The 16,109-nt window shown below is 34.3% G+C and overlaps 1 protein-coding gene across 2 annotated transcripts; it reads right to left on the bottom strand.

Annotated features, from left to right (window-relative positions):
• Positions 1–541: 541 nt before the first annotated feature.
• On the bottom strand, positions 542–9,206 carry LOC131143789 (arginine-specific demethylase JMJ22). 2 transcript variants are annotated; one of them, XM_058092142.1, is made up of 4 exons: positions 8,784–9,184; positions 8,628–8,671; positions 7,751–8,499; positions 542–1,068 (listed from the first exon to the last, which is right to left on the bottom strand). In XM_058092142.1, exons 1-4 carry the CDS (start codon positions 9,040–9,042, stop codon positions 828–830), a joined length of 1,293 nt encoding a protein of 430 aa, XP_057948125.1. In that variant the 5' UTR covers positions 9,043–9,184; the 3' UTR covers positions 542–827. The 2 variants fall into 2 exon arrangements, with proteins under 2 accessions (XP_057948125.1, XP_057948115.1); XM_058092132.1 differs by having other exon boundaries at positions 7,751–9,206.
• Positions 9,207–16,109: the final 6,903 nt, after the last annotated feature.

Raw genomic sequence — 16,109 nt, 5'->3', positions numbered from 1 at the left:
GTGGGAGGTCTTTATGGGATGCAACTCGAGTTAAAAATTATTTTCAAAATAAGAAGGTAGGATTTTTTTCGCAAGAAGAATGAAGAGATGGGGAGAAAGGGGATCATCTTATCGCAAGCCCTGCAAGGTTTAAATCGATCCGACTGTTTATGCGATTTGATATTTTCCTGAATTCAAGCGTTGGTTAAATGGATTGCAGACAATCAGTAGGAATCTGGGTATGGGATGAAAAAAAACGACAAAAATGAGGAAGCGCCGGCATGAGAACTGCTTTTGCATCTCCTAAGCTACATATATGTTGTGGCTACTTGTATTTGAATGTGACTAGCGGGTGGAATTATGTATCTTATGGATCATTTACCATGCATTTCTTTTGGGGCAAGGACAAGTAATTTTATTAAGAAAAGAATGGGAGTGCAGCTAAAGATTATAACAGCAAATTAATCACAGTTCCGGTAATTTGGCTAGCATGCCTTTCTGCCGAAGCAGCAAACTTGGAGTGTTGTTTGACAAGTTTTACCCATTTCTCTGCTGGTATCCATTTTCCCGGTAATACTTTTTCCTACTCATTTTATTGGATGCACGGAACCAAGCAGATGAATAAATTGTAACCACAGTATCATTTATGCCACAAAAATAAAATGATTGAATAATAATACAAAACCAATGTCAAAATTGTTCTCAATCACCCTCCATTATGAAGAAGCGTAACCACAATTCTGAATCTCTCTCTCTCTCTCTTGGGGAGGGGCTGTGTGCTTATGCAAAATCTCAGGAACAGTAAACTCTCCTCCATAAGGCAAAATTTTGTAGTCACATTCGTGTCTTCAGAATGCAAACTTGAAGGCACCCACCTTGGAATCAGTTACAGAATCCCAGAATGAAAGCTTTTTCTCTTGTGCCTTTTTCTCCTCTGCTTTCAGCGCCAACTGATCAATTGTTCCAGGGAAAGAAGATTCAATAGAGTTCTTAAACTTCTCATACAGATTTACCCTGTCTCTAGTTCCAGATACAAGAGTGTTAGCATTTGGCCTCTTCAGGAAGTCCAGAACATTCAACAAATTCCTCCTGCGACATCATGACAATTGTTATTGCTACTATTATAATTATAGTTGACAATTTATTCGAGGAATTCAGTAACAAATTGCTATCTCATTTCAGCCAAGCATTGTGCCGCATTAAATATCATTAAAATAATTTCTTTTTCTGACTCAGAAAACAATGCTTTTGTAATTTAGATGTCATGGGAATTACACTCTCTTAAGCACAAATGAAACAAAAAGAAGCAAGACTGCTGTTTCTTTAAACAAGCCCATGCATCTTTAAGGGTATATGTGTAATATGTGTAATATGATTTCTTATTAGTAGGGTGTTAAAGGCTTGTAAGAGTTAGGTTATAGATGAATTTGAATTAATAGTGAACTTGTGATTTTTCCCTCTTTTATCTTCTTCTTCCCCTGTCCTCTCTCTCCCTCAAATTATTTGTTGGCTGTAATTCCATGATGCTGTCCTCCATCAAACAGGCTATACTTTAAAGCTTAATTCTAGTTTACCTGAAGGTACACATAAACAAGAACATATATGGTATAAGGTCACTAGAAGTTTAGAGGCCACCCATGTTGAAAGAATATGAGCCATCTCAGCACACTAAGGCCTTTGTTAAATGGCAAAAGAATTTAAGCCATCAGATTAAAAGTAAAACAAAAAAAAATTACAGGCCTCTGGTTACTGCATGAACCAAATTGAATCCAGGATAACATCATATGACAAGGTGAATTGCCTGGCTCAGTTACAACCAATCTGTTATGGCATCCTATCATGAAAAAACAATAAAATGTATCCTCCTTTATGTATATATGAGAAATATGATCAAACGAAATTTTAAACTCTGTTAGAGGAATCTTTTAGGTTTGGAGATATCTCAGCAGGCTTCATGCCTTCATCTCCACTGACTCCACTTATTGAAGTTAAAAAGACTGAAATACAAAGCCTAAGTTTGTGAAGTAAAAATGAAGAATTGTTGATGGGCCCAAAATAGGGTTTGTACAATTTTCACCAACGCAGAAGTGACTAGGTTAAAATTTCCATGACTGGAAACATTTTGTCTGCAAATAGATGCCAAACTTTTGGAATCTAAATTATACACCCTTTCATCATCAACCAATCAGATTTCTTATGTTAGTAGCTAGTTACTTTACACATCATTCACATTCTGCTCTGAAGTGAAAATGAATGTCTTTTGTAATATGTTGCTTCAAGTCGCAACCACCAACTCAAAATTCACTGACTGTGAGTGCAGTAACAGATACTATCAAAAAAGGGATTACTGAGTATCTATGAATGAGATTTGAAGATCAAAAAATTTAGAATCTAAGATATCTTTTAAATGTGTCCTGTTTGTAGGAAGGTAGTCTGTTATGAGTTGTTGGCACTTGGCAGTACTTAAGTCTGGTAGAATATCTATTCTCTCTAGTCTTGCTTATGTTTTTAGGTTAATAAAAGGAAATAACTATTTGTGCAGCCAATAAGCTTCCGGAGTCCCCGGCAAGAAACGTGCGCACATACCCTCTCCAAGGGGGCCAGCGAAACTGGCCCTTCCATGATTAATTTACCAGGAAAAAGAAAAAAGATCGAACGAACAAGCTGTTCTACCCAAAACCAGCCAATTGCAAAATTAATCAATTGCAGAACACAACATACACACTGATATTTGAAGTCATATAAACCACATGAGTGTTATGCTTGAGCTGCCTTATTAGTTACTATGCTAAAGTTAAATGGCAGACAAGATGCTCAATTCAAGCTATTCAAGATACTTTGAGCAGGTTGATTGATAGGTTGTTCATTGAGGCTTTATGCAGGGTCTTGTTATGGGTAGTGAAGCTATCATTGAGTTTCTTTAGAGTTCATACCTTTAAGAAGGTATCCAGCATGAGGGTTCATACAGGTAAGAGTGGGATTACTGATAATAATTTGACCTCGACTAGTATTCTAGATTTTGCTTCATTAGCATTTTGGACATCTTGATCTCATCATCAAATTTCTTTGTTATCTGAGAATCTTCCTCTTGATTCACCTAAAATGTCTTTTGCTATCTTTTTAACAGAGCTAACTATCCTACTCCAAAGAGTGTTGGTGTCTTCACTCTTCTCTATTGTCCAATTACCATATTTGATTATTTTATCTTTAAATTTTATAATATTTTCTCCTTTTAGGTTCTACTACCTAGATCTCTTACATTGATTTATTTTATCCTTTCTCTTTTATTTTTTTAATACATATATCTAACACTAAAACTCTATCTTGTGTAGTTAAGCTTTCATCTGAGATAACTTTACAATCCTTATATAATAAACAATCTACCCTCCTAGTTAAAAAAAAATTATTTAACTTTTATTTTGTTTCCTTTTGAAGGTTAGTAGGTGTTTTTTTTTTCCTCTCTTCTTAAAGTAAGTACTCATTGTAACAAAATCATACGACATAGTGAAGTCTAAGATCATATCCCCAAACTCATTTTTATCTCATATCCATATACTCCATGAATCATCTCATAACCTTTATTATCCCTTCATATGTGTCCATTCAAATCTACTCCTATGAATATTTCCTCAATCCCTGATATCCCTTGTATAATACTATCTACATCTTCCGAAAATTGTCCCATAAGGTTTTCTACTAAGCCTACTTAAGGAGCATAAGTACTAAAAACATTAACCATTTTAATATTTATAATTCTATCCCCTATTCTTTTGACATCTACAAAACTATTTTTTAAGTTTTTATCTACAATAATTCTTACCCAATTCTTATGTTTTTCTTTTCCAGTGTACCAAAGTTTGAATCCTGATTTTTCAATTTCTCTAACTTTCTTCCCTACTCACTTTGTTTCTTGAAGGTAGAATAGATTAATTTTTTTTCTAATCATTGGGTCATCAATCTCTAGATTTTATTCGTAAGTGTCCCTATATTCCAAGTTGCTAATCAAATCCTAGTCTCCTAAACTAACTACTTTACCGGCCCACATGTAAAATGATAAGGGAACCCTTGCATATTTGTCACCACTTAGGGGCCATATGGTTGGAAAAGAATGCCGAACCCTTAAATGCCAATGCAGCAGCTTTGGAATAGAATTGGTTTTACGTTGCTATGGGCTTTCTCATCTTGTTTCTTCCAAGGAATGCCCTATGAGACTTTCCTTATTGATCTAACATCTTTTCTCTTTTTCATTTTTCCTTTTTTTACATCTTTTCTCTTTTTCGTTTTTCTTTTTTCTGATTTCTTCCTTGAGGAGGATACCTTATCCTTCATTTTGAAGCACTCTTCTTCCTTAATATATATATTTTTTTTTCCTGCCAAAAAATAAAAATCTTATCATTATCAAAAGCTCAAGCTAAAATCAAGAAAAATCAAGGGCCCTCATTATTATTATTTTTTTTTGGTGGGAGGGGGGGGCAGGGGGGAGGGTTGGAAATAATTTTCCTATTTTCTGTTGTTGAGCAACATTCATAAATGAAAAAATATATTTTGACTTAAAAGATCTTTTATCTAAGAGAAGAAACTAACTTCCTCAAAACAATAAATTAATTTTCTCTCCAAGAAAAAAAAAGAATTTTTTTTAATGTCATTTTTATTGGAAAATAGTTTTCTGATGTAAAATATTTTCTGTCCACCCAAAGTCAACAAGCTGAGCTTGAACAATCTTGTACATTGCTTCACTAGGTCTGGCTTGGCTTGCTCAATACCCCTAACACAAAAGAAAAAGTCTCATACAAATAGACCATGACTTGGAGACAAATTATAAATGACTATCATATAAAACTATTTTTATTCCTCGAGAATCAATATCATCATGAAAGACATGAGATGTACAAATGTTGTCTTGTAGTCAGTAATGTTACTAATATATATTTTTCAGGCACTTTAAAATGTTAGAAATCATACCAACTATTCATTGATTTAGATTTATATGCAGAGATGAGGTTTAATTTCTTAGATTCAATAGACACTCAGGTGGCGTCTGGTTTACGGAATAAAAAACTCACATGCCATGATATTCTCAAAGAAATCTTGTTAATGGGAATGAGACGCATGGGAATATTTTTGTTTGGTTTATGTTACAAGATTTCCAGTAATGTACAAGGGAGCCTTAATGTTTGTTCAACAAGAGAAATGCAGCAAGCATTTTAATAAGATTACCGTACCGTTGACTTGTATATGAATAATAAATGAAAAATAATCATATTTTCAGCACAAAAATTAAGCTTGAACATATAATTTCCCATGCGCTATACTGCTATCTATAGTGTTCACTTGTACATGGAACTTTTACTCAAAAATTTCCATCACATAGTTAACGAACTTATATTACAAGAAATTTCTTGACATTAAGAAACAACAAATTTACCATGGCTCTTTAGATTGCGTTTGTTTTTGGGGGCAAGAGGAAGGGCCTTAGCCCATTTACATATTATAAGGCTGGAGAGTCCCCCTCGACATAAGCAGCAGTGGCTAAGCAATTTCAATAATCAAATGAGTGACTTGTGTTCTTTTTCTTTTTTTTTTCTTTTTCCCTTTTTTTGCTCCATTGTTCTTTTCATTAAGGAGGCATTCAGTTTGCAGCATCCTTCAATGTTTCTGGGAATGTGATGTTCATGGCATCTTATTCCTATGTTTGTTTGGGCACTAGAATCCTACGTATCAAGCATCTTAACATTCCTAGGAATGAAAGACTCCCACAAAACATGCGCATTCCATTCCCACCCTCTCCCATGAGTAAATTTTATGGAAATGCCATTCCCAATATTATGGAAATCCTAATTTTTGGATCAAATTGCCCTTACTATTTTGGTGGGTTGAACAACAATGCCCTTATAATATAGTATTCTTACACTCTATTATTATATTTAAAATATGTTATTAATAAAATGAAAGTAATACTATTATTGTGTTATAATAATATAATATAATGATAAACATTTGGACTCCATATCATGGTTTTAAATCGCGGTAGCGGGTAGCGTAACGTAATGGTAACAGGTGTAACGGGAAGCAGGAGTAGCGGATGTTACATAACGGGAAGCGGGTGTAACGGCCGTGAATTTTTTTGAAGCACGCACAACCTTGTGCATATTAGCGTACTTGCATGTTTTAAGCTTTTGGCCATTCCTAGAAAGGGTTTTAGTGTATTTTGGACCCTTTAGTTCGAGTAACTAAGTTATTTGGTAAGGGCAACAAGTTTACATTTGTTTTAAACCATCATTGATAGAAAATTACGTGTGTGAGCGTATTTATACTTCTCATTGTTCTTATCTGTGATAAATTCTTATGTGTGCTAAATGAATTAATAAAAAAAAATACATTATACACTCCATTAGTCTATTAGACACATAAGACATACGAATAATATAAATATAAAATAACTAGAAAAGAAAGAAGGTTGAAGTTGAAAAATAAAGAACATAAATATCACATTACTAATATTATTAAAAAAAAATTCCTAACAAGTTAGCATTTTGAAATTGTTAATTAATGCATCTATTGTGAGTATTTAAAGAAAAAGTAAATTTTGTATCATTGTCATCCTCATTATAATCTTTTCCCCTCTTGCCACTTGGTATATTGAGAATGATATGTGAAAGAGAGAGAAAAAGTAAGAAAAAGTAAACAATAAAATATTTTTTTGGTGTAACAGTCCTGTAGCGGTTACGTAACGGCCGTAGCGGCCTTTACGTAACGGTCGCGGTCCGTAACGGCCGCTATGGCCGTGATTTTTCTTCCCACCGATTTCGCGGTGTGTAACGGTATCGGTAACCCAAAAAACCTTTACGTAACGGCGTTACGTAACGGTCGCGGCCTTTATTTAAAACCATGCTCCATATTCCCCTCAATTATTTCGGATAATTGTATTATTTAAATGCTGAATTTTTTTAATTAATGATTACTGAAAGATGTAATTAAGCACATATTATTAGTAGATTTTTGTGTTGAAAATATATTTATTCTTCATATGTTGGTTATCCCAATATCAAGGGTATAATGGCCAGATTTCTATGTTGAACCAAACATTGATATGAGAATCTTTTGTACGTTCCTGGGAATCTTACAACTCAAACCAAACAAAAATATTCCCATCAGGCAAGCATCCCATTCCCAGTGAATGTCATTCCATGGGAATATTTTTGATGCAACAAACCAAGTGCCCCTTAACGGTATTTTAGTCCTTCGAACGATTGGCTTGTCATTTATAAATGACAATCCAAACACAGATAGGATAACTATCCTAGTCAGTCCATTCCAATACTATTTAGTCAAGTACGGTCTTGTAAAGTGTAAACCTCAACCACCAAAACAAATGGTCCCTCATATGCATCAGTTAAGAATGATTTTTATCTAGTCATAAATACTATCTATATCATTAACTGTGGGCAGATAACCGTAGCATTGAGTCAATTTTCTAAAACTTTATGCCTTTAACACTAAACAAATGAAATGTTAGCAGAATTATGCCACCTTTTTTATTTTGCAGATTAATTGGAGATAAGTTCAAGTATGCATTTCTTATATTTATAATCTAACTGCTATTGATTTTCTAAGAGAATCTTTAGCTAACCTTAAGATTTCAATGCAAGTTATAATTGTATCACATGTATTTAAAAAAAAAAAAAGGTATCCCCAAAGGCAGTTAATGGAGCATTCCAACCTACAAAAGAGACACACCAGCATCATGTATGCATGTATAGAGGAACCATACCTGCTAACATAATTCTGTGTGATGGCAAAGGATTCCTCCAGATTGATCACCAGATGCCACCATCCATTAGGCACAAATATCACCTCCCCGGCCTTACAAACACACTCAATGGGTTTCCTCTTCCATTGCTTTGTTGCCCCATAAAAGTTCATGAACCACTCAATTATGGAAACAGGACATGCCACCTCTGCACCATCTGGGCTTGGATGTACTCCAGGAGGAACCACATCAGGAGGAAACAAGACCCATTTCTTGGACCCTTTGATCACTGCATTCCAAGCTGATGTTGAATTAGGATCAATGTGGAATGATGAACCAGAACCAGCTGGTCCAATTATAATCCATCTATAGTCCGGTCTCTCACTGCCCAAAACACCAAATAAGTCCTCAGTAAAGTACACCGGAACTTCATAATCCGAACCCAATTTAGGGACTTTCTCTGCAAATTTTGGGTCAAATAAATATAATGGCCTTTCTTCCCTTGCTTGATCCGAATATCTAAAATAGTCTTGAAGCTTCATTTCCACAGGCCCAACTGAAAATTTCACGTCACCACACAGCTGAACCAAATAATCTCTATCCCATTTTTCTAGTGCAGCCCAATTATGCAAACACCCTTCCAACAACACTGGCCTATTTGGTTCTTCAAAATTCAGCACAAATTCTTCAAATGAAATGCCCTTTCTTCGTGGAATATTATCCCTTTCAAGCCATTCAGGCTTCATTTCAAGGCTGGCACATAACCAGCTCTGAAAGAGATAGTCAGAATAAAAATCTCTAACTATCAAGCCCGAGCAACGGGTATTTGAAATGGCAAATGAAGGGTTGTAGGCAGCAATGTAAGTATATTTCCAAGACCCAATATACAAAAACCTACCATTAAGATTCTCCAATACAAGGTTCCTCCAAAGGGGCTCATGGCTGCAGAAAACATAGAAAGATTTGCTCACAGTGGTTAAAATGCCCAACTGGGCACCGCTCAAAAGCCCTAAAATTTCAAGAACAAGCTCATCTGTTAATGTTTGGAGATTACCTAGGCCAGTGTTTCTTGAGTTGTGTGAAGATGGGTTGAGGTAAAGATTACCCAATGGTTGAACTCCATGGCTGTGTGAAGAAGCAGAGGCTTTGAGGCGGAAACCTTCCTCCTTGTCTTCATCTTGGTCTGATGATTGTTGTTTTTCAGAAATGGAGTTCAGCTTTTCGGAAGCAGCTCTGTTTCTGATTTTGTTTTTGCTTTTCCTCTTCCTCTTCCTCTTCGTGAGTTTGGATAACAGGTTGATATAACTTCGCATGTCAGCTGGGCGGCGCGAGGGTGGTGATCTCGGGATGGAGCAGCAGCAATGGACTGAAATGGTTTCCTTGTATAGATGATGAAGACGAGTTTGGTTTGCCGTTTCAAGAGCAGCTTCAGTACGAGAATTTTAGGGTAAAATTAGTTCAACATTGAGCCTCCAGCCTCAAAATTTAATGTGGATTTAAACAAAAAAAAATTATGGAGTAAAATAAAAATTAAAAGGCTAGAAATATGTTAGATTAATATTTTTGAAATTAAAACAAATTAAAAAATGTAATTACAAATTGTTGAGTTTCTTCTCCTTAAATTAAATAATAATTACATAAAATTGGAAATGGAAAGAATATTTTTATGTTGTGAAAATATTTTTATGTTATGTGAAAATTGATGTGAAAAAAGTCGTTGGACTAATGGAAATATTCTTGGAAATATTCTTCAAATCCGAGTTTGTCTTTATATGTGATAAGTTGGTGAAATTATTAGTAATGAAAATTGGTACTGATTTAAACCCTCTTCAGCATAGAGGAAAACTTCAAAAATCTTATTTCCTTCTATCTAAGGGTTGAGATGGAAGATACTGTAAGTTGGATTTATTCTCATGGAAGATCTTCTTTAAAGTTAGTTTGAAATTTTATGAGAGTTAATAACCCCATTGTTAGCTGGTATGATACCATTTGTGTTGACCTTTTGAGTCCGATCACTGATTTTGATGAAACACAAGAATCTTATGTGTGATCGAATTTGTGTGCAAGACAAATTAGCAGTATCATATGATGCACATGGACTTGAAGAAAATGAAGACACTGACACATTTATTATTTGTTGCAATATTCTTAGGTCTATAATAATTTCATTTCAAATGGGTCTATAATAATCTGTATATCATGCATATAGGACTATAAGCTCAAGACCTTAGAAAGACCTTAGGGATCACCCTTTGGTTGACCGATGTCAAGTTTTTGGGCTTAATTAAGAAGCTCAAAAAGGCCTTAGAAAAGACCCTAGGTCCTTACACTTTGATGGATAATAATCAGGACCAAAATCACCTAAGAGAAGCAATTTCAGTCGACCGAACCAACCCAGTTCAAATATGCTGGTTGACCGAACCGCTAGGGAGGTCAACATGTTGACCATGATACGGTTGACTAAACCATTTTTAACTTCACCAACTTGGTCAATCGAATCCCCACATGGGAAACCCTAACCAAACCAATTCATTTTCATGCTGGTCAACCGAAGTTGGGAATATGGTCAACCGAACAAGTTTCGGTCAACTAAACCGCGAACACTTTGGAATCGCCCTAGTTCTGGTCGACCATATGTTCAGTTAAAAAATGAGCTGATCGACCGAACCACCCAAAGTGGTCGACTGAGCCTTAAGTACAGTCAACCTAACCTCTCGGTCTGGTCCAAATTTTACCGCGGTTAAACATGATTAATTTTCTTAAGCATAATTAAAACATTTTTAAAAAATTATCAGCATGTACCAATGGCTAATTTTTCTCCCTTGTTTATATATACACATTTATTTGTCCTGATTAAGGGGGGATTAGCAAAAATCATTAAGCAAAAACTCTCTAAATTTTCCTAATCCTATTTTGCTCATACTACTCCTAAATACTCTTCTACTTCATATTCCTTGATTATTCAAGCCTAGAGAGAGAGTTTAAATTATTTGTGCTCCATTTTAAATAGCCCTTAACTCTCATTTAAAATTTGTGTTGATTAATTTTTATCTTGAGAGTTAGGCTAGAGTTTTTCCCACTGATTTGAATAAATAAATCTTGTGTGGGAAAACTTATTGGCTTTTGGGTCTTTATATTGATATTGCAAGATTCCTTAAGCAATATTTTTGTGTGCAAAATATTTTTTACAAGTTTGATTTCAAACAACTCTTGTACTTGTTACATTGAGAAAATATCTTTAAGTTTGTTTGAATATTATTGCTAGCATCTTTGAAACTCTAATATGACATCGAAATTTAGTATATCTTGTTTCAAAGAATAGCTTGTTTGAACACTCTTGTGCATATGTGAGATTATCCATTATACCGAGTGTTGTTTGCACATATACACCATTGAGCTTATAGTTCTTACATGATTGGTGTGCGCTGATTATTACTTGTGCGTATTGTAGTACATATCTGCTTGTGTAGAAATATATTTCTGCGTACGTAAAAATTAGTATTGAATATTCGTTGTATTCCAGGCACGGGCTTGAAGAGGGAGACTAGCCCTGTTGAATAGTCCTGAATTGGCTTAGACCCGGTTAGGAAAGTTAGGTGCACCATCCTGGTAAGGTGCAGTTGTAGGTTGAGGTCAGTCTCGTTAATTGACCTAGTTGTAATCGGTGTCACTCCACCCGTTAAGTGAGCATTAGTAGAATCCTTGGGCTTACGAGCTGGAGGCGGGGACATAGGCACAGTTGATCGAACCTTGATAACATATCGTGCGTGTACTTTATATTTCCGCAATTTATTTTTCATACTTTTATTTTCAGCACATGTATGTTTTATGCTTGATTCATTATATGTTGTACATGTATTGATTAAGTTTATAATTGCATAGACAGACCCTAGGTTGCATAATACTATTGATTTGGATAAACATAGGTAGAACAAAATTTTAAGTACCCAATTCACCCCCCTATTGGGAATACACCAAAACCAACAATTGGTATCAGAGCCTCGTAGCATTGACTTAAACGTTTTTGCTAAAGATCAGGATGACTCACATTGGTGTATCCCCATTCGGAGAGGGACGATCACCCTCCAATCCTCCACTGTTTTGTGGTGTAAATTACACCCATTGGAAAATTTGAGTGAGCATATTTGTAAAATCTATGAATTGAAGGGTTTGACAAGTGATTGATAAAGGAATTTGTATGTCTGGAAATGAAAATGATGTTAATTTGATGCATGCAAATTCATATGCCATGGACTTATTATACTGCGCTTTAGGGTCTAATATTTTGTTTGAGATTATGGCATGTTTTAGTGGAAAAAGAATCTGGGATGAGTTAGAAAAGAAATATGGAGAGCCCAAAGAGAAGGAGATCACTCCTCTAAATGCTCCAAGCTCATATGATTAGGAGGAGGTAAATCATGAGCTAGTAATCAGCGATGAGGTATATGATTCCCACTTTAGCTCGATTGATGATTCTTATACTGAATATTGTGTTGTGTCACATGCTGAATCATCTGTTGATAATACTGTTAATGATGTATGCGATGATTCTTATGAAAAGTATTGCAGTATATTGTATGATGAATCATCTGATAATCTTTGTGATAGTCCTGTTGAACAAGCATGCAATGATTCATATAATTTGTATGATATATCTTATGATGAATCATGTGATGAACTAAATGTTAAAAGCATGCCCTCGTATGGAGAACTAGAAAAGGCTTTATTTAAACTTCATAAGTTTCTTATTAGATTATCTAAGTAGGAAATTGTGCTGAAAAATGAAAATAAGAGATTGGCAAAACAATTAAGAGATTTGAAAAATTATTATGCCATCTTAGAAAATAGAAAGATTAAGAAGATATAGAAAATGATCTGCTTAGAAGAAGAAATGGATGATTATTCTAGAGTTACACTCAAAGTTTTAAATGTAAAGAATAATCATAATAAATCCTTGAAAATTAAAAAGAATAATTTTTCAAAAAGGATTTAGGATTATCATATAATTCTCACTATCATGTCTCAACAAGTAATCATAAGAATTGTGAGCATAATTTTTCACGTATTTACAAAACTTGCTTACATTATAAAAGAAAAGGGCACAACCAATTTACTTTCTCATACAGAAGTGCAAGAGGCTTAGAAAGAGAGATGAAATGGATAATCATGAAAGCAAACCCTGTAGGATCTAAGGAAGATCAGATTCCAATAGAAATTGTATAAATATTTTAATCTTCCCTTAGTTCCTAGGCTTAGGGGTTGTGATGACTGTAGGTTTAGGAAGTGGTTGGTGCTTAAAATGAAAATTCTTAGTATATGTATTCACTATACACTTTTTCCATACTAAGAATCATAAGATTTGCAAGCCAATTCAAAAATTGAATAAAATCCACTTCCGAATGGACTAGGCATCATTGCTAGATAAATATTTCCAAATGCTTAACTCATGCTTAAATATAATACTTTAAATTAAGCCACTGTTGTCCATTGCACAAAATTGAGTGTTAAGGTTCCATCTTATATCATATATCACTATACCCAAAACTCACTTTTGAATATGAAAAGCCTAAATCAAAATCAAGTCATCACTCTAGGCTCGAAGCACTATTGATCATAAATGACTAATATATATTGAGTGCTCATCATAAGACATCTCTTCTACTCACCAGTTGTACCCTTGCTTCAAGTATATCTAAAGGATACATACCACTATCAAAAGAGCTGTATTCAAAAATTTATACTCTCCTAGATGCTCTTTGCTCATACATGAATATGATTACTAAGAACGAAAACATTTTGGAAAATGTCCACTTATAATGAATACTCTTAGAACTTAACACATTGAAATTCATAAGAAAAGAGACAAAGTAAGCTTATGACCTTGAAAAATATTGTTTGTGACTTTTTGGTCCAATAAATCTAAAGCAATCATAGCCAAGCTTGAATCATTAAAAATCTTAAGATTCTTGGCTTAGACATTTTTGAGATGAAAAAGGCATAAAATGATTAAGTGCATAACTCAGGGGGAACAGCTTCCTTTGATTGTTATATTAACTAAATGCTCTCATAATCATACTACATGCTTGAATGCCTTAATGAATAATAGCTTGTGCTGAACTCAAATCCATCCTCTGCTCTGTAGTGTTTACATTCTTTGATGGATAGATTATTGTTTATAAATTGATGTTTGCTACCTGATTACATGCATAGTCTGGAATGCCTCCTGCATGGCGGATGCAGTTGATGTGAATTGCATGCTGGTAGTGGATATAGGTTCTTGTAGGATTAAAATTGAAAATTGTTGCTTGAATCTATCAGGTGTTGGTATATGAAAATTTGGAAAATGTTCAATTTACAGTCGGCATGCTGCCGAAATTTTGTTAGGATTTTCTCAAATTAAAACCATGTGCCAAGATGACAATGATAAAATGCATGCTAAAATATTCTTAAAAGGATGTGTGAAAGTCAACTAAACATTTAATCATCATCCTTATATGAAAGTGCATACATAAGTACACACTTAGGGGAGCTGAGCTCCATCCCTAGAAAATAGCATAATGGCCTCATATGCATCATGTTATGCTTCTTGAATATTGAGGCTTTTCAGAAAACCTTGAACATTATATCATGTGCTTAACGCTTTATGATATGATATGGAATGTTCTTGGTTCATGAACTACATTGCATGCCTTAATATCTATTTCTGATGCATTTGTTGCCTATAAGGACGACCATACTAATCAGAACATAGTTGATAAATCATCAGTATGGTTGGTTTAAGGTTTTAAAATGAAAGGCTTATACTACTAAGCATATTGAAAATGGTCTTTAACTGGTATAAGTAGTTTATTACATCTAAGTCTGAACTCAAATTGATAGGAGGAGCATCCAAAAATTAAAATGGCTATCATATTATGCTCACAAACTTTTAGCTTATATTTGTTATTGAATCAAGTGTGACATGTGATTGAATGAAATGTTTTATTGAAAATCATAATCTGAAACATGTTAATTTGCCACAGTCATTTGATTTGCCATATGATCTTGCATGTAATTGTTAAATTTTTAGGATCATTATGGTTGTGGTTTTCTGGTTATATCTTAGTATGTGCTGAATTGACAAACTAGAAAATTTGTGCTTGCTTGCTTTAAATTAAAATCTTCTTTTACGGCAAGCACACCCCCAATATCTCTTGACAACTTCGTAAAGGGGGATATATATTTATATACATTCACATATATCTTTATTATTTAGCAAGAAATTCTTTCAAATCAAAAATCCTTTATATCTTGCTTTATTATTACATATATATATATATATATATATATTTAAATTGCATAACTGGTTCGGTAACTTCACATGAAAATGCATGCGAACTAGTTAGACTATTTTATCCTCAAACCTTCTATTTGGTATCATATGTCGTGTGCCTTTAACTCAAATCTTCCACGGGTCTTATGATATGTTTCAATTGCAATGGTTTGTGTATATTTATGGTCTAACCTTTTTTTCATGTCATTTAAATCTTTAAATGACTAGTTATGCTTAATTGTCATACTTTTCAAAAATAGTTATTTTTGTTTTCATGCCCTTTTTGCTGTTGCCAAAAAGGGGGAGAATTGTTTGAGCAAAATTATTGCATATCTTTTATATCCTTCATACTCATAATTCTTAGGAGGAGCCTTTTTAGGTTAAACCCCATTTTGCTCATGCGTGTTTGTCATCATCAAAAAGGGGGAGATTGTTGACTTTTTGAATTCGATCTCTGGTTTTGATGCTGATGAAACACAAGAATCTTATGCGTGATCTAGTTTGTGTACAAGAAAAATTAGCAGTATCATATGATGCACGTGGACTTGAATAAAATGAAGACCCCAATACATTTATTATTTGTAGTAATATTATTGGGTCTGTAATAATTTCATCTCAAATGGGTCTGTAATAATCTGCATATCTTGCATATAGGACTATAAGCTCAAGACCTTAGAAAGACCTTAGGGATAACCCTTCGGTCGACCGACACCAAGTTTTTGGGCTTAATTAAGAAGCTTAGAAAGGCCTTAGAAAAGACCTTAGGTCCCTTCACTTTGATGCATAATAATTAGGACCAAAATCACATAAGAGAAGCAAGTTCGGTCGACCAAACCATTTTTAACTTCACCAACTTGGTCAACTGAATCCTCATATGGGAAACCCCAATGCTATGTTCAACCGACCAAACTAGTTCATTTTCATGTTGGTCGACCAAAGTTAGGAATATGGTCAACCAAACAAGTTTTGGTCAACTGAACCGCGAACACTTTGGAATCGCCCTAAGTCTGATCGACCATATATTCAGTTCAAAAATAAGCTGGTTGACCGAACTACCCAAAGTGGTAG

Source organism: Malania oleifera, chromosome 1 (genome assembly GCF_029873635.1).
Source record: "Malania oleifera isolate guangnan ecotype guangnan chromosome 1, ASM2987363v1, whole genome shotgun sequence".
In the NCBI taxonomy this organism is placed as follows: Eukaryota; Viridiplantae; Streptophyta; class Magnoliopsida; order Santalales; family Ximeniaceae; genus Malania; species Malania oleifera.
This window is presented reverse-complemented; position numbering and strand designations above follow the sequence as displayed.